This window comes from Scyliorhinus canicula, chromosome 1 (assembly GCF_902713615.1).
Source record: "Scyliorhinus canicula chromosome 1, sScyCan1.1, whole genome shotgun sequence".
Taxonomy (NCBI): Eukaryota; Metazoa; Chordata; class Chondrichthyes; order Carcharhiniformes; family Scyliorhinidae; genus Scyliorhinus; species Scyliorhinus canicula.
In genome coordinates this window covers 182,414,336-182,432,925 of record NC_052146.1, presented here as the reverse complement: position 1 = coordinate 182,432,925, position 18,590 = coordinate 182,414,336, and the positions used below count along the sequence as shown (strand labels likewise).

The 18,590-nt window shown below is 44.2% G+C and overlaps 2 protein-coding genes across 9 annotated transcripts in view; one reads left to right on the top strand and one right to left on the bottom strand.

The window, feature by feature from the left end:
- snx5 (sorting nexin 5) overlaps window positions 1-10,663 on the bottom strand; it is a 52,970-nt gene extending 42,307 nt beyond the window's left edge. The window contains exons 1-2 of the mRNA XM_038803886.1: window positions 10,551-10,663; window positions 10,407-10,454 (exon numbers count right to left, since the gene is read on the bottom strand). Of these exons, the coding sequence (XP_038659814.1) occupies window positions 10,407-10,445 (39 nt within the window). The 5' untranslated portion in view covers window positions 10,446-10,454; window positions 10,551-10,663. The remainder of the gene's footprint in view (window positions 1-10,406; window positions 10,455-10,550) is intronic.
- A 246-nt stretch (window positions 10,664-10,909) lies between these two features.
- mgme1 (mitochondrial genome maintenance exonuclease 1) overlaps window positions 10,910-18,590 on the top strand; it is a 69,718-nt gene continuing 62,037 nt past the window's right edge. For 2 of the 8 annotated variants that reach the window (XM_038803866.1, XM_038803865.1), the window contains exons 1-2: window positions 10,910-10,998; window positions 12,389-12,466. The gene's annotated coding sequence lies outside the window, so the exon portion shown is untranslated. Of the gene's footprint in view, window positions 10,999-11,118; window positions 11,177-11,818; window positions 12,281-12,388; window positions 12,467-18,590 lie in introns of those variants that run through there. The other 6 variants (XM_038803861.1, XM_038803858.1, XM_038803859.1 and 3 more) reach the window with 6 other exon arrangements.

Sequence of the window (18,590 nt, the reverse complement as noted above, 5' to 3'; positions counted from 1 at the left end):
GTCCCAACCATACTTGCATTGTGAAGTTGTAGGGAAGTGAATACATAGGCTGAACGTGTCAAACAAAAAAGGTTTTGCAACGCGAGAATATAAGGATTTTATTGAATAGAATAACCTAATCATGCTTTATACTTCAAATGCAGGTACAGGCTTGCAAATGATTTCTGTCTGGAATAAGTGATGGCCAGCATAACAGCAATGCTCCAAGAATATTGGCGTCGACGAAAACCTGATAGCAAAATTGTGCTCAAGGTAAATAGAATCTGGAGATTCTTAATGCTAACAGATAGAAATGGATTGCAAGGTTCTTTTCTGCTCAGATTAGCAAGCATTCTTGTAAAGCTGGCTAATAGAATACAGGAATCTAGGCTAACATCCCAGTGCAATGCAGCTGCAGAAAGGGTCTTAAACCCAGTCTCCTCAGTTAGATTTAAAATATTCCTTGGCACCCCTCAAATTGGATGATAAATAGCCCCTGGCACTATTTAAGAGGCAGGTTTTCCCTAATGTCCTTGTCAACATTTATTGTCAATCAATACCACTGAAAAATTAATTATCTGGCCGTCACCACATTGCTTATGTGGGAACTTGGTTGTGCACAAATTGGCTGTCATGTTTACTGCATTACAACAGTGACTCCACTTGAAAAGTACTTCAATGATTGGAAAGCACTGGGACATCCAGTGGTCATGGGATGTGCAATACAAATGCAAATCACAAGAGTCCGTTGTGAGGTTGTCTCAATTTTACGGTTCCCATCAACAAGAGCTGTGGAAAATGGCCTTGCGGCAGCATGTCACTTGCTGTAAATCACACGCTCCTTTGTACACCACAGGTTGGTTATGACTCCCACAGTAGTTGAGAAATCACAAAAAACACAGGCTAGAACAGGACTTGTTTAAATGGGTTTATTCAAATTTAGAATGATCCTTCCTCCCAAGGAATTTAGAATGATCCTTCTACTCCAATTTGCTCTCAGGTCAGGTTTTGATCCCTGGCTGGTTTGTTTCACTGATGATTCGAGGATCGTTGATACCAGGTGAAACAAATCTCATGGCTGCAGTGTGTAAAATCGGACTCCTCGCGAGGCTGGAACCCACTACCATATTACATCAAGGTGGGAATTATTAGGAGCCCAAAAGACCTTGGGGCAGGTGCTTGCCAATTTCATCTACTCACATGGCTCAGTCTATGCATTCGGTATCAGCTTCACTGAACAATCACTTATGCAAACAGCTAATTAGGGAGGATTTTTTTTTTAAACTTTTACAATTAAGGGGCAATTTAGCATCATCAATCGACCTACCCTGCACATTTTTTGGGTTGTGGGAGTGAGACCCACACAGACATGGGCAGATTGACCGACAGTGACCCAGGGCCAGGATCGAACCCGGGTCCTCAGCGATGTGAGGCAGCAGTGCTAACCACTGAAACACCATGCAGCCCTGGAGGGTCTTTTTTTTGTTTAAATTTCGAGTACCTGTTGGAACCAACAATTCTACGGACACGTGCTTGTAGGATTAGAATAGCGGTTTTAATATACTCACAACAGAGCCAGCCGGTTAGCCATTGAACTTTTGGTGAACTGGCCGGCTGACCATGTGGCACTGATCTTTATACAGCAGCTTCCGGGGGAGGAGTCCTGGGCAGAACCAAGGGAGAAGCCCCATACAACTCGAGCATTCCCAGAGCTACTCCCCTGGAGGACAGGTAGTGTAACTGCACTTACAATACAGACACATGTATATACAGATTATAATCCGGTGTGAATCACATTCACCACATTACCCAATTATTTTGTTTTTCAATTAAGGGGCAATTTAGTGTGGCCAATCCACCCAACCTGCACATCTTTGGATTGTGGGGGTGAAACCCACACAGACACGGGGAGAATGTGCAAACTCCACAAGGACTGTGACCCAGGGCCAGGATTTGAACCCGGGTCCTCAGCACTGCAGTACCAGGGCGCCACGTACCAGGAAGGTTTTTTTTGTTTATAAACTGACTGCAGAGATTAATAAAGAATACATGAAATATTCTTTAAAAAACATTAAATTTTTTGTCTGAATTTCACTCATACGGTATTGCAGCGAGTTAACAGATCTGCTGGCAATATTAACACAAATACCCTATCGCTAGAGAGTTTGGCATACGGATGCAGGTGACCATCCACTTTAAACAAAAGTTTTAAGTGCTGAGGGCTGTGTTAAAAGACAAATTTAATTTCAATCACAATACTATAAACTTCCTCCTGTCATTCATTTTTTCCAATTTAAGGGGCAATTTACCATGATCAATCCACCTACCCTGCACATCTTTGGGTTGTGGGGGCGGAGCCCACATAAACACGGGGAGAATGTGCAAACTCCACATGGACAGTGACCCAGAGCCGGGATCGAACCTGGGACCTCAGCGCCATGAGGCAACAATGTTAACCACTGCGCCACCATGCTGCCCTGCTCCTGTCATTCATCTACTTCAATAACACAAGCAGGCTCCCATCTGCAACAACCATAGGTTCACACCAGCACTGACTGACGTCACCTTCAAAAGGTGGAGGCAGGACGGGGGGGGGGGCACTGACAGTCAGGGACCTATACACAAACGACAGGATCGCAACACTGGATGAACTGAGAGAAATTTCGGCTAGCTGGGGGGAAACGGGCTGCGGTACCTCCAGCTCAACAACTTCCGACAAAAGGAGACAAGGACGTACCCACAACCGCCACGACAGACACTACTGAAAGACCTACTGGGCGCAAGTATCCTAGAGAAAGGGAACTGTAGCGACATGTATGACCGACTGGTAGAAAGGGACGACACCGTACTGGACGCAACAAGAAGGAAATGGGAGGACGACCTGGGGATGGAGATGGGGACTCTGGAGCGAAGCACTACATAGGGTGAACTCCACCTTCACGTGCGCAAGGCTCAGCCTGACGCAACTAAAAGTGGTACATAGAGCCCACTTAACAAGAAACCGTATGAGCAGGTTCTTCCCGGAGGTAGAGGACAGATGCGAACGGTGCCAAAGAGGCGCAGCCAACCACGCCCACATGTTCTGGTCTTGCCCCAGACTTGTGGAGTACTGGACAGCCTTCTTCGAGGCTATGTCCAAAGTGGTGGGGGTGAGGGTGGAGCCATGCCCGATAGTGGCAGTCTTCGGGGTTTCAGACCAGCCAGATCTATTCCTGGGGAGGAGGGCGGACGCCCTTGCCTGTGCCTCCCTGATCGCCCGCCGTAGAATCCTGTCTGGCTGGCAGTCAGCAGCACCGCCCAGAGCTGCAGACTGGCTGTCCGACCTCTCGGAATCTCTCCAAATGGAGAAAATCAAATTCGCCATCCGAGGGTCGGACGACGGCTTCCACAGAACGTGGGAGCCATTCATGCAATTGTGCCGGGACCTGTTTGTGGCCAACAAACAAGAGGAAGAATAGTCGGGTGGCCAAGAATCAGGGGAAAATGGATGGGAATCGGGGGAAGGTTGCCGGGTGGTGGGGGGGGCTAGGGGTTCGTTATGGGGGTTTGATGGCTAGCTAAGGCCCAAAACCAAACTGTAAATAGATGCCTATAAACATGTGCCTCGGCCATATTGGAGAAGGTAAAATATGTATGCCGGCTAAAGGGGGGTGGCCACAGTTATTATTATGAAGATGCTTACCTGTAAATATATATGTTAATTTTTGCGTGTTCTTTGTTTTTTTCTCTCTAACAATTTGTAATTTGTTCAATATAAAACATGAAAACTGAATAAAAACATTTATTAAAAAAAAAATAACACAAGCACAATCTATCATGTGGTCAAGTACACTTGCACACAGGGCAGCACTGTGGCGCAGTGGTTAGCACTGCTGCCTCATGGCAGCGAGGTCCCAAGTTCTGGGTCACTGTCCATGTGGAATTTGCACATTCTTCTAATGTTTGTGTGAGTTTTGCCCCCACAATCTAAAAGGATGTGCAGGGTCAGTTGATAGGCCACGCTAAATTGTCTCTCAAAATTGTCCCTCAATTGGAAAAAATGAATTAGGTACTTAAAATTTAAAGTACCCTTGCACACTCAACTGATAGCACAACTATACAGTCATCAACAAACTCAGGGCTCATTTAACGCAGGAAACTAAAAACTTAACCATTTAAAAAAATAAACTGGGTTGAAAGCTTTTGTTTTAAAAAAATATTTCCACTCCAGGCTGTTTCAGGAGCTTTCTTGCAAAGGAATCTATGCCAACAGCCTTGACTACTCCATCTGATAGCAAGTTCCACATTCTAACCACTCAACGATGCTGCTCTTAATTCTTGCTCAAATCAGCAAGTTCAGACATGGTGGTCTCACAAACAAACTTGGTTTTGTCCTTCCCCGATGTCTACTTTCCCAGCAGGAGGTTGCTCAATACCAATCTGGAGCCGACAAGCAAATGTACCCCTTCTGGCCAGTCTAAGCATTTTAATGAACAGCCAAAGGTGAAGTTAGTACAGGCCCGGGACTGAACCTGGAATCTTCTGTACAGCTCAGCTACACACCAAGTGGATGTGGTCTGAGGCACTCGAGGGGGGCTCACATTTCTATAATTACTTTATTTTAAAAAGTAGAGAAATAGTCGCAATTACAAGATCACCTTGATTTTCCCAGTTAAGTATTTGCAAAATTCTGGCCAACTATTCATTGACAATAGGGCAGCAAAGTCGCATAGTGATTAGCACAATTGCTTCACAGCTCCAGGTTCCCAGATTTGATTCCCGGCTTGGGTCACTGTCTGTGCAGAGTCTGCACGTTCTCCCCATGTGTGCGTGGGTTTCCTCCGGGTGCTCTGGTTTCCTCCCAGTCCAAAGGCGTGCAGGTTAGGTAAATTGGCCATGTTAAATTGCCCTTAGTGTCCAAAAAAGGTTAGGTGGGGTTACTGGGTTATGGGGATAGGTGGAGGTGTGAGCTTGGGTAGGGTGCTCTTTCCAAGAGCCAGTGCAGACACGATGGCCTGAATGGCCTCCTTCCGCACTGTAAATGATATGACTATGACAATCCAAAGCACTCTCAGCTCTGTCCCACCAGTAAATGGAGGTCCAGTGCTTATGACTTTTTTCTTTCATGGGATGTGGGTGGCGCTGGCCAAGGCCAAAATTAGTTGCCCATTCTTAACTGCCGTTAAACTGAGTGGCTTGCTGGGCCATTTCAGAGGGCAGTTAAAAGTCATCCACACTACTGTGGGTCAGGAGTCACATGCAAGGACATTAGTGAATCAGACGGGCTTTTACAACAAATTTCACAGTCACCATTAATAAATTCCGTGGAGTTTAAATTCCACCTCCTGCCATAGTGGGATTCAAACTCAACCCCAGGGTATTAGCTGGGGCCTTCAGACATTACCACTATGCCACCACTTCCCCAGGCTAAGCGCCTGAACCCCAGAGCCTGACTGGGCTTACACCGCACTTTTACACCATTGCTGGAGAGAGGAAAAGACGTCACAAACAGTAAATTTCAATACTAGCACATAATAATCCACTTTACGTGGAAACTTCAGAGCTCCGACTACAATAGATACAAGGGTGGTGAAAGATTGGACAATTTAAAATGTTACACCTTGGTTTAAGGGAAAGGAGGGGTAAACCTAGCAATTACAATACAGTTCAGCCCAACAGTACTGTCTACGGAAACAGACAAAAATTTAGGACAAAATTAATTGGCATTGGGTAAAGTATAGGCTAATTACTGTAATCCAGCACAGATTTAATAACGGCGAATCATTCCCAACTAGTTAGTTTTGAGTTCTTGAAATAAGGCAACAGCTAGTGTCATCGAGGATAGGGCAGTTCTGCATGTAGACAGGAAAAAAAAAGTACTACAAAAATAACTGGCAAATTTAAAGCCCACAGAATTAAAGGAACAGTGACACTGTGGATACAAAATTGGCAAAAGGACAGAAACTGGAGGAACATATATTTTTCAGAATGGAGGGAAATATACCCATCCATACAGAACACCAGTGTATTCAGTGCTGCTCTTTTGTTTCAGAGATGCTACAAAACTCAGGAATGCAGTAAATGATAAGAAGCATAGTAACAGATTTTAGAAAGACGCAGAGATTAATAGGCAGACTGGCGAGCTAAATTTAACACACCAAAGAATGAGTGATACACTTCGAGGTAATGCACAAATTAAATAGGGTTCAGGAAGAGCAAGTCTCGGGTGTACACTTTTGAAGATGCATATAAATCTTCTGAGGGTTACAAATACAAGGAGCAGAAAGCTCATGAGCTATGTCATGAAGATAGAGATAATCCAGGACATCATGGTGGTATAGTGGTTAGCACTGCTGCATCACAGCGCTGCAGTCCCAGGTTTGATCCCAACTCAGGGTCACTGTCCGTGTGGAGTTTGCACATTCTCCGTGTTTACGTAGGTTTCGCCCCCACAACCCAAAGATGTGCAGGGTAGGTAGATTGTCCACACTAAATTGCCCCTCAATTGGAAAAAATATAATCTAATCAGCTGCATTCCTTATACTCCAGAATCCTGATATTGGATCGTTCTCTTGTTTCTTCTACCTCCCCTCATTCCCTCTGCAAATTCATCTTGACCACGAGGCCCACATCCTGCTCGAGACCCTCTTCTCCCCAAATTGCTGACCACACTACATCTCCCCCTGGTCCCCATGTTAGCCAACAGGTGAACAGTTCTTGCTCTTCAGATGTCTCCCTCTCCTTAAAAAAAACCAATTTTCAACCCCAATATCCTTTCAAAATACGACTCCATCTTCAACATCTTTCCTCTCAAAAATCATGGGAGCGTGTTGTCGCCTCCCAAATCCAATTCCATCTTTACTGAAATACCATTTTGAATCCCTCCATGAACTGAAACTCCTCTTGCCAAGGTCACAAATAACATCCATGTGGCCATGACAAAGATAACTATCCTTCCTCATCCTTATCAGACTGTCTACAGCATTTGACTTGGTTGACCACACCATCCCCTCTGATGCCTCTCGATTGCCACCCAGATGGATGGTACTGCTCTCACCAGAGTCCATTAAATCTATCTAATTGGGACCAGAGTATCCCATGCAATGCTTTTCTTCCCACTTCTTGTGCCCCCCCCCACAGTCCTTTTGATCTCACCTACATTCTGCCCCTCATCTAAAAGCACAATAAATAAAGCAAATTACTGCAGATGCTGGAATCTGAAACCAAAAAAGAGAAAATGCTGGAAAATCTCTGAAGGTCTGGCAGCATCTGTAGGGGGAGATAAGGGCCAACGCTTTGACAAAAGGTCACCTGGACTCAAAACGTTAGCTCTTTTCTCTCCTTACAGATGCTGCCAGATCTGCTGAAATTTTCTAGCATTTTCTCTTTTGGTTCCAAAAGCACAATGTTAGTTTTCACGACTATTCTGATGACAACTAGTTCTTACTCTCGACTCCTCCACTATTGCTCAGTTATCAGATTATTTATCCACATTCCGCACTGATTAGCAGAAATTTCTTCCAACAGAATACCAGGAAGAATGAAGCCATTGTTTTTGGTCCTCACTCCAAACTCTTTGTAAACTATCGACTTCATTTCTCGCTCTTCCATTTTCATTCTTGAAAGACAAGACAGAAATGGTGCTTTTGATGTTACTCAAGACATTCAATGTAGGAAATGCACACCATGTGACAACGGCCGGATAACATTATTGATTTGGCAATTGAGGGATAAATTGGCTGAGACACCAAGAAAACTGCCCAGTCCTTCAAAAATAACACCACAGGGAGCGGATGAGGCTTCAGTTTAACACGACATCCAAAGGAAATCACCTCTGACAGTGCATCACTCATTCAGTACATGCACCTCTGTAACATTGCCCAAATTATACACTTACTTGACTATCCCAACACACTCCTGCCTGGTCTCACAATTCTGCCCTCCGGAAACTTAACTCCAGTTCTCTGCATCCTATGTCACACAATAGCTTAGATTTTAAAATTCCCATTCAAGCTTTCAAATCAGACTATAACCTCACCCTCCCTAGTTCTACAATTGCCTCCAATCATTGAGGCATCTGCACTCTTATTTCTGGTTTACAGAGTCTCCCTGATTTCAATTGCTCCATCAAAGATTACTATGCCTTCCAGTCGTTAGGCCCCAACCTCTGGAGTTTCTGCCCTAGGCTTCTCCTTATTTTCCTCCTTGGTCTTTGACCAAGCCATTAGATATCTGACCTAATCATAGAATTTACAGTGCAGAAGGAGATCATTTGAAGAATAAAGGGATTAAGGGTTATGGTGTTCGGGACGGAAAGTGGAGCTGAGTTCACAAAAGATCAGCCATGATCTCATTGAATGGTGGAGCAGGCTCGAGGGGCCAGATGGCCTACTCCTGCTCCTAGTTCTTATGTTCTTATTGGGCCCATCACGTCTGCAGCGGCCCTTTAACCCACACCTCCACTCTATCCCCATAACCCAGTAACACCACCTAACCTTTTGGACACTAGGAGGCAATTTAGCATGGCCAATCCACCTAACCTGCACATCTTTGGGCTGTGGGAAGAAACCGGAGCACTCGGAGGAAACCCACGCAGACATGGGAGAAAGTGCAAACTCCACACAGGCAGCCACCCGAGGCTGGAACTGAACCCGGGTCACTGGAGCTGTGAGGCAGCAGTGCTAATCATTTGCCACCCCAATATTCAGTGTGACTTAGTATTATACTTTGTTAATAAGTAGCACATTTGAAGTGCCTTAAATACAAGCTGAGTTGACAGGAAAGGTTGAGGGGAATGTTAAGAAAGTATGACATCCTGGAATCAGCCAATAAAGGCATGGAGTACAAATGCATGGCTGTTATGCCGATCTTTTATAAAACACTGGTTAGGTTTTAGCTAGAATATGGTTTTCAATTCCAATTTCCTTTTGGGAAGCAAATCAGGACTTTTGAAAGGGATTTATTGAAATGGTACCAGTGATAAAGAATTTCAGTTATTTGGTGAAATTGGGCTGCTCATTTTTGTTTTTTTAATTTAGAGTGCCCAATTCATTTTTTCCAATTAAGGGGCAATTTAGTGGCCAATCCACATCTTTGGGTTGTGGGGGTGAAACCCACGCAGACACAGGGAGAATGTGCAAACTCAACACAGTGACCCGGTATCAAACCTGGGACCTTAGTGCAGCGAGGCATTAGTGCTTAGCACCGCACCATGCTGCCCTGGGCTGCTCATTAGAGCAAGTACTTAAGAGGAGGGTTGATGGGGATGTTCAAAATCATGAATGATTTGTGGACAAAAAAATAAAGAGGAATTTTACTTTCAGCAGCAGGTAACTCAGTAACTAGAGGACACAAATAGAGATGATTGATTGGCAAATGAACTAGAGACAACACAAGGGAACATTTGGAAAATGAAAAATCACAGCAAAGTTGTGATTTGGAGCACACAGCCTGAACAGGTGCTGGAAGGAGGTTCAATAGTTTCAATATAGATTCAGTAGGTTTCAAAAGGAAATTGGATAAACATTTTAGGCAAAATATTTCCAGGATTAGCCTACTCATGCTATGCCATTCTGTATTTTTTCCAAATAACATTCAACAGTAGCAAACGTGAATGCCCATAATCCCAAAAGGGGTTAATTCCTGACTTTACAAATAAAAGTGGACAAAGCTTATTTTTTAAAAATTGCATTTCAGTTGATGTAACAGAGTGCAGCTGCCTCAATTCAAATTAGTACAGCTCAGTCCCTAAAAAGATCAAGTGTAGTATCTGTTCTTAAAAGCATAACTCTTCATACTCCATTATTTGATCCCCCTTCTTGCAACAGGTTTATACATGTTACCTACATTACAAGTGACTACATTTCAAAGTATTATTTTAGATGTCCCCAAGTTGTAAAAAGCATTACCACTCAACCTCAGAACATCTTACAGTACTTTACAGTGAAGTGAAGTGCTTTTCAAAATCAAACAACCTTGTGGGGGGGAAAGAATAAAGAATCACCTCACTGAAGAAATACTTATCTCTTGGACTGGAATGGAGAGAGAGAAAAAAAAAGGATGTGGGAAGGATACAAAGTGAATGCAGACTCAAAACTACAAAAAGTTAAACAGCTAGATTTCCAATATTAAAAACAATGAGAAGTTCTTAAACACAGGCAGCATATCAGATCCAGCAGGAATGCTTCTCATCGTAGCTTCTACACAGATTGTTACTTACCAGCTGTACAGATCTACGAACAAAAGCAGAAGTATAATGACAGGCATAACTAACTCTCCATTAAAACTACCCTGACCTACACCCAGAAACATGTAGCTGCACCACTTTAGGTTGCAACTAAGAGCAAATTGCACCAAATCCCCAAACTTCAGCAGAAGCTTTAAGGATATTGTTTATGAACAAACAGGAAACAGCCAAGTGACTGCTCTTCAAACCACACCTCACCTACCTTATTCCCCTCGCTCAGGTCAGCAGCAGTATCAGACATCTCTCCCTCCTGCCAAGGAAAAACATTAATGTTTAAAACAGGCGACACACTCCCACTTTCCGCCCCCACCGCTCTCCCGTGACTGAGAAGTTAACACGAGCATACCAACTTCAGCCTCCCTCCAACAGCTCGCCCACCGTCCCCAGCCACTGTGCTGCCTGTCACTTCAGCACTGCGCCAAGGCTCCGCCTTTACCGCCTTCCCATTGGCGCGGCCACGGCCCGCTGCCGACCATTGCGGAGCTCCCATTGGTCTAACATCAACCTCCTGGGACGGGCAGAGCGAATGATCTGGCCCTCCCCCCTTGCGTCATGACGCAGACCGCCATTCTGAGGATAGCTCGGAATGCGCCGGCGCGGGAGCTCCTCCCTCCCCCTCCCCTCTCCGCGCTTCATTCTGGGAGTTGTAGTGCCTTTGGCCGGCCGGCAGGTAGTGCGCAGCGGCGGCGCGAACTACAATTCCCAACAGGCAGCGCTTTTCATCTCTCACGACGCTCAGCACGTGCTGGAGGCCGGTTTACCGTTAACGGCTGGTTGAGTGGCGGCGGTGGCCTGTAAGTGCGTTTGTGCATTGGAGCTTGTAGTTTATTGAGTGGATGTTGAGCTGCACACCCCGCCCCGGTCCGAAACCCCTAACCGCCATTGCTACCCCCCCCCCCTCCCCTTCTTTGGTTGACTGAGCGTCCGCTTTGATGGGAATGGAATGGGGCTGCAGGCTGGATTGAATCGATAGTAAGAAACCGTTTAATGTGGTGGGGAAATCCAGAATGGAGGAGGAGCGAGCGGCATCATGTTAACATAGAGCTAGGCCATTCAACAGTCAAATTGATAGCTCCTCCCCACCATGAAAGGGAAATGGATATCTGAAATTCCCTGAGCTGTGGCTTAGATGGTTAAAGCGCCTGTCTTGTAAACACGAGATCATGAGTTTGAATCTCAGCGGTGTCGTCATTCCTTTCCGCCAAAGCAACTAGGGAAAAAGTGCACCCAGTTTCATCGTGAAAGCACAGACCCATCCCATTGAAGTATTTAGATGCCAAGGCACACAAGACTGGACCAAGTGCTGGAAAATAGGATGAGACTACTTGGATGGTTCTTTTTTGGCTGGGGCAGATGCAATGGGCCAAATGGCCTTTTCAGTGCTTAGACCACTATGACTCTTCATAGAAATCATAGATTGCCTAAAGTACAGTAGATGGCCGTTAGGACCATCGAGTCTGCACTGACCCTCCAAAAGAGTGCCGTAACCCCATCCCTGGATGGTAAGGGACAATCCACCTAACCTGCACATTGTTAGTGAGACAGGGAGAGGGGTTGCAAACTCCACAGTCAGCCAAGGCTGTTTCCACTCTTTCTCTCCTCCTCCTCCTCCTCTTCTCCCCGCCCCTGCCCCCGCCCCCCAAATAGGCAATGGATGCCCAGGTCATTTGGAACTTTCAAGACAGATCCACAGATATTTGTTGGGTAAATGTATGGAGCAAAGACCAGTAAAATGCAAATAAGCAAGAATTTCCACTTTCTCCCCGTGTCTGTGTGTGTTTCCTCGGGGTGCTTTCTGGTTTCCTCCCCACAGTCCAAAGACGTTCAAGTTTGGTGGATTGGCCATGCTAATTTGTTCCTTACTGTCCAATGAAGGTTAAGTGGAGGTACGGGGATAGAGTGGAGATGTGGATATGGGATGGAGGTATGTGCTTTGTTAGGGTTCTCATTCCAAGGCCTGGTGCAGACTCGATGGGCCGAATGGCCTCTTTCTACACTCTAAATTCTATGAACTGGCTGGAGGGGCTGAATCCCTCCTGTTTCTAGAATAAGCAGAGAGCACAGGGCAGGTTCACGGTAATGCAATGTTTGATGTAACTCGTTGTTTCGATTGGACATTTCGTGAAACGTTTCATTCCCCAGCACACTGTTAATCCATGTTGGAAATGTAAATTGGGTTTGCAGGGCAGAACAATCTCTTCAAACAAACTTTACAACAATTGTAGCAGCAACACTGGACAGTCGAGTAGTTGAAAATGGAAGGTATGTGAAAATGATACTGGATCTGTACCATTTGTATAATTCACAGACCCTACAAGGACAAATGAGTAACTCCGAGCTTCAGTGTGATAAATACAGTATGATGTTGCAATTATCAAAGTTTGTATACAATGTCATTGTTTGTGTGAATTGCGCTTTCACGTATCTGATTGTCAGTCCAGAAGTAAAACACTCGAACACGTCAGTAACGAATATTCGTTTATTTACGGCCGGGACAAATCTCTAAGCAGTCGGGTAACCACCTTCGAGAAGTGCCAAAGTCCAAAATATGGACTTTCTCTTTATACAATCACAGCTTAGAGGTGGTCCCTTTAAATTCCTAGATACACCTATGATTTTGCAAGGATCCAGAACATGTACATATATGGAATTATTCTTCGAGGTCGGGAGGTTATTTTTGACATAATCATTAGCACAAGTCACTATCAATATTAATACAAAGGTTTTTGTATCCCATGGCCATATGGCTCAACTCACTCCAAAGACAGTCCCCCTTACATTTCAATGTTTAATTGTTCCAACTGGTCAAACGAGCTTAATTATGTTTATCTCTGCAATAAAGTAACGGTTCCCATTCATTCCATTCTTTGCCTTTTTGACCTCTCTGCTTTTACAGATACGGGTCAGAACATTAATTAGTACCAATACCACACTCCCTATATTCCATCCCATAACCTTCTGACATCTTTGCTTTTACAGATACGGTCAGACACACTCCCTTTATTTCATCCCTTGACCTGTTGACATCTCTTTCACAGAGCTTTTCAGAACTGTTATATTAACCCTATCAGCGAAGTTCCAAATGAAATCCACTTCTACATTTGCAAAAGTTAGTTTCGTTTATATTGCATATTGTACCATTTTTGGAATTTGTTTATATGAACAGTATTCGTGTTAAGGACAGGTGGTTACTGTAAAATGAACCATAGCTCGCTGTGTTACTTGTGAATGTGTTTTGGCAGCTGCAAAACAGCACGCAGGTTTGATTTGAAACTGAGTTTAATTAATAGTGACTTTTTGGATGATTTCAGAGAAGCATATTAATTTCAATTTCATGAGAAACTATCTTCTCCCTGCTAACCAAATATGCTTTACAAGTGCTTCTTAAGTGAAATGCAAAAATCCAAATGTTTAGCTTTGGCCCTCTGTTACAATATTTCTGTATCTACTGATTTGTGAAACTGCAGCCTCACCCAATAAAATTATGTCTTTCTTTTGCCCTGCCTTTCCCCTAGTGTGACCCTCATCTCTGCTCCCTTAACACAAAGGGACATGAATTTGAAAAGGTACGGTTTAGCCACTCGCCACCACTTTTGGCTGGAATTCATAAAGCCTATCAGATCTTGTCTTGTCCTGTAAAACTGCTAATTATTACAGAAGCATACCAAAATGCAGAGATAACCTACAGCTTTTTCTCTATGGAAAACTGTCTACTTCAATCCTCTACCCTCACCTCCAACGATAAGTGCGAGGAGCTCCTGGGTTTCTTTGTCACTAAGATTGACACTACTTAATCCGCTGCCTCTGCTGTGTCACTCCCATCAGGTTGAATCTCCTTGAAAGCTCCTCCCTGTCCCAGCCCTGAACTTGCATTTTTCTCAAGTTTTTCTTCTCCTGCTTTCTTATGTATCTTGTACCGGAGACCCACCGCCTGCTCCCTGCACACTATTCCTATTAAACTGCTGGCCAACCGTTGGACATCTTTGGGTTGTGGGGGTGAAATCCGCGCAGACGCAGGGAGAATGTGCAAACTCCACACAGATAGTGACGTGGGGCCACGATCGAACCTGGGTCCTCAGTGCCATAGGCAGCAGTGCGAACCACTGCACCACCATACTGCCCATATATCAAAGTTATAAATGTAACGTAACTGTGACAAATGTAAACTATCCCCCTTTGTCCTTCTCAATCTCTGCAGTGGTTGATCACACTGTTTTCAACATCTCTGCAGCTAGATGGGATGACACTCACCTGGTTCCATTCTTATCCATCTACCCGCTGCCAGAGTATCACTTGAATGGTTTTCTTGCTGCCCCAGCATCGTTGGTGTCCCCCAGGGATGGATCCATGGCCCCTCCCTATATCTCTTGTGCATGCTTCCCTGCGGCAACATCATGCAGAAAAACAATGTTATCTTTCTCATGTTTACTGATGGTATCCTCCATTCACCTCACCACCATCTGCCCTGACTCCTCCACAAATGGATTTTGACAGCTGTGATGCGATAGATTTTTAGTGTAATATATAGTTTCTAAATTCAGACTACTTCTCTGACATCTAGTATTGGATGAACAGAAATTTCTTCTAATTAAGTTTTGGGAAGACTGAAGTAATTGTTTTTGGTTCCTGCTCCAAATTCTGCCTCTCTGCTACCAACTCCATTCATCTCCCTGGAAACGTTGAGGCTAAACTAGATTGTTCACAGCCTTGGTGTTCATTTAACCCCGAGATGAACTTCCAACCACATATATTTGAGCCATCTCTAGGACCACCTTTTCCACTTTTGTAACATCTCTCAACATTGCCCTGTGTCAGTGTGTGAGCTGCTGAAACCCTCATTCATGCCTCTGACTTGATTATTCCAATGCACCTCTGTCTAGTCTGCCACATTCTAACTCCTCCTCTTGAGATCATCCAAAACTCTGCTGTTCATGTCTCCTTACGGCTTAGTATCAGACTTTTTTTTAATGCTCATGTGAATGCCCCTTGGGACATTTATTAAGCCAAGGTGACATAAATATGTTGTTGCTTTTTGAAGCATGGAAGAGTCTGCCTCTAGGAATGGAAGTGGGCCAGTGCCTCCTTTACTGCACCAGTAGATTGCCTTGAAACTCCAGACACCATGGTTATTTATAGGGTGGATACATGCACTTTTACACTTTCCTCATTTAAGCAGAGGTTGAGTGTTCATGCAATGATAGAGGTCTTCATCATTCATGTTGATTTCTGTGATCCCTGTGCTAACGTACACTTCCTAGGTGTGACCTGAATGTACAAGTGGACCATTGGGCAGTTGAGTAATCCCTGAAACCCTCTGCCATACCTAATCCTCTGTTGTCATGAGACAGACTGCTGTATTTTGAGCAAAGGTCCCTAGGGGGACAGCATGATTTTCAGTGATAGATAGTAAAACTGAGTTTATGACTGTTGACAAGGGGATTCAGCTGCAGAGTTGGAATTTCTATATTCTCTGCATTCATGCAGCACAGTGCATTGTCTTTGTACATGTTCCTCAGACATAGCAGCAATACATAGAGCTCTGGTAAACGATAAGCATGTCCATGCATGAACCCATTTCCTAGAGTGTTGTGTATTATTATTGTTAATTACTCACTTGAATAAGAACCAAATAAAAACTTAGAAACAACATATTAAACAATACATAAAAAAGTCAAGCACTTGGCAAAAAGCATAAGCACAAAGAAATCACTTTAAACACAAACAAACAGATGGATGATTTAAGAATTCAGGAACAAAGACCTCAACCACAAGGTCCTACTTTTAAGGGAATTCTTATCTTTGGTTTAATCCCTCATTTACTTTCATTGGCATCTAATTCTCAGCTGAGACCTCCTGGTTTGTTCAAATGAATATTGGTTACTTAGATGATTTGTTCATCAAACATTGGACATTACTTAAGATTAACTAAAAGCAAATTACTGCAGATGCCGGAATCTGAAACCAAAAGAGAAAATGCTGGAAAATTTCCGCAGGTCTGACAGCATCTGTAGAGATAGAAAAGAGTTAACGTTTCGTGTGCAGGTGATCCTTTGTCAAAGATTTACCAGCATTTTCTCTTTTGACTTAAGAGTGACTGGTGCCTATCAAAACTAGTTCAGTGCCTGCGTGCGTAGTCTTACGAAAATTATTGCATATGTTTCTCACACTTTCTGCTGTGTTTCACAGCTTTGCAGAGACCGTAAGAATTGATTTGTTGATAAGACAGAAAACAGTACGTTCTTCGTGTTGAATACACTGGAATACAATGGATAATTCATTATATGAGACACTGACTGAGTTCCCACAGTCAAGATACTTTTAATATTTTTGTCTCGTAGCTACATGCATTTAACTGCCACCTATATGAATAAAACTATACTCTATCTCTCTTTCTGACTCTCCTCAGTCCAGCCTGCTGCAGTGTTCATCTTAAACGGAGGATGGCTCTGGGATCCAAATTGTGTGCATTCTTATTGGATTTGTTTATTGTCACGTGTATCTAGGGGCTGGTTTAGCACACTGGGCTAAATCGCTGGCTTTTAAAGCAGACCAAGGCAGGCCAGCAGCACGGTTCAATTCCCTTACCAGCCTCCCCAAACAGGCGCCGGAATGTGCCGACTAGAGGCTTTTCACAGTAACTTAATTGAAGCCTACTCGTGACAATAAGCGATTTTCATTTCATTTCATTTCAGTATGGAGTTGATGTGCCTCAGACCGACTTCTCAAAGCATTTCATAATGATCAGAGTCAAGGCCATTGGCCGATGGTCTTTGAGGCACGTTGCCTGGTTCTTCTTTGGCGCTGGTATGATGGTGGTCTTGTAACAGGTGGGAACCTCAATGAAGTAGGGAAAGGTCATAGATATCCACGAACATATCTGCCAGCTGGTCTGCGCAGGATTTGAGTGCATGACCAGGGACCCGGTCAGGACCCGTCACTTTCAAGGAGGCCAATCTGACTTCGGAAGCTGTGATGGTGGTATGGGTGTGTCCGAGGCTGCTGGGACAGTTGGACAGCCGGTTGATGGTTTCCTGCTTGAACTGAGCATAGAATGCATTGAGTTAATCGGGGAGGGGTGCACTGCTGCAGGAGATTCTACTCTGCTTCGCTTTGTAGCGCGTTATGTTGTTGAAGGCTTGTCACAGCCGATGAGAGTCCATGGCATTAGTTTGTGACTCTAGCTTTGTCTGGTATTGTCTCTTGTCATTCCTGATGACTTTGCAGAGGTTGTACCTGGATTTTTTGTATAGATCAGGGTCGCCTGTCTTGAACGCCTCAGACCTGGCCTTCAGTAGGTAGTTAATCTCCTGGTGAAGCCATGGTTTCCAGTAGGGGAACACATGTACTACCTTCTTCAGCATGCAGTCTTCCACAGACTTGCTGGTAAAGTTTATCACAGTGGTGGCATACTTGTTTAGGTTGGTTGCTGAGTTCTTAAATACAACCAATCCACTGACTCCAAGTAGTCACGTAGGAGCTCATCTGTTGCCTCGGACCAGCGCTGACCTTAACCGGATTCTACCACTTAAGTTTCTGCATGTATGCCGGGTGAAGGAGCACCATCTTATGGCCCGATTTTCCGAAGTGCGGTTGGCGAATGGATAGGTAGGTGCCCTTGATATTTGTGTAGCAGTGGTCGCGAGTGTTGGCGACCCTGCTGAGACAGACAATGTGTTGGTGGAATCCTTGTAGGCCCTTGTATTACTAATGCTTTTCCATTTATAATATAAATGGCACCATTTCGAAAACTGTAGATGACAAGAGAAAAGTGCCTGTGCACACAATACTTTAAGGTGAAAGGGTAAAAAGCAAATAAGAACAAACTGCAATGAAGTTACTATGAAAATTCCCTCGTCGCCACATTCCGGTGCCTGTTGGGGTACACGGAGAATTCAGAATGCCCAATTCACCTAACAAGCACGTCTTTCGGGACTTGTGGGGGGAAACCGGAGCAACTGGAGGAAACCCATGGGGAGAACATGCAGACTCCGCACAGTGACCTAAATGGGAATCAAACTTGAGACCCTGGTGCTGTGAAGCATCAGTGCTAACCACTGTGCTACCATGTCGCCCGTGTGGATTACCATTACTGTACCTGGTTTTGTAAATTGAGGAATAGAATATAAAAACAAAGAGACTGTGCTAGAACTTTGTAAATCACTGGTTCAGCCTCAGCTGGAGTATTGTGGACATTCTGGATATCACAACTTCAGAAAAATATGAAAGTTTTAGTCCGAGTGCAGAGGATCTTTAAAAGAGTCTCCTATCATAAGAAGAGGTTGGAAATGGTAGGACTGTTCTTGTAACAGAGAAGGTTAAAAAAAGGTGACCTAATGGAGATAATGAGAGCCTTTAACAGAATTAGATAGAGGGAAAAGATCCTCTG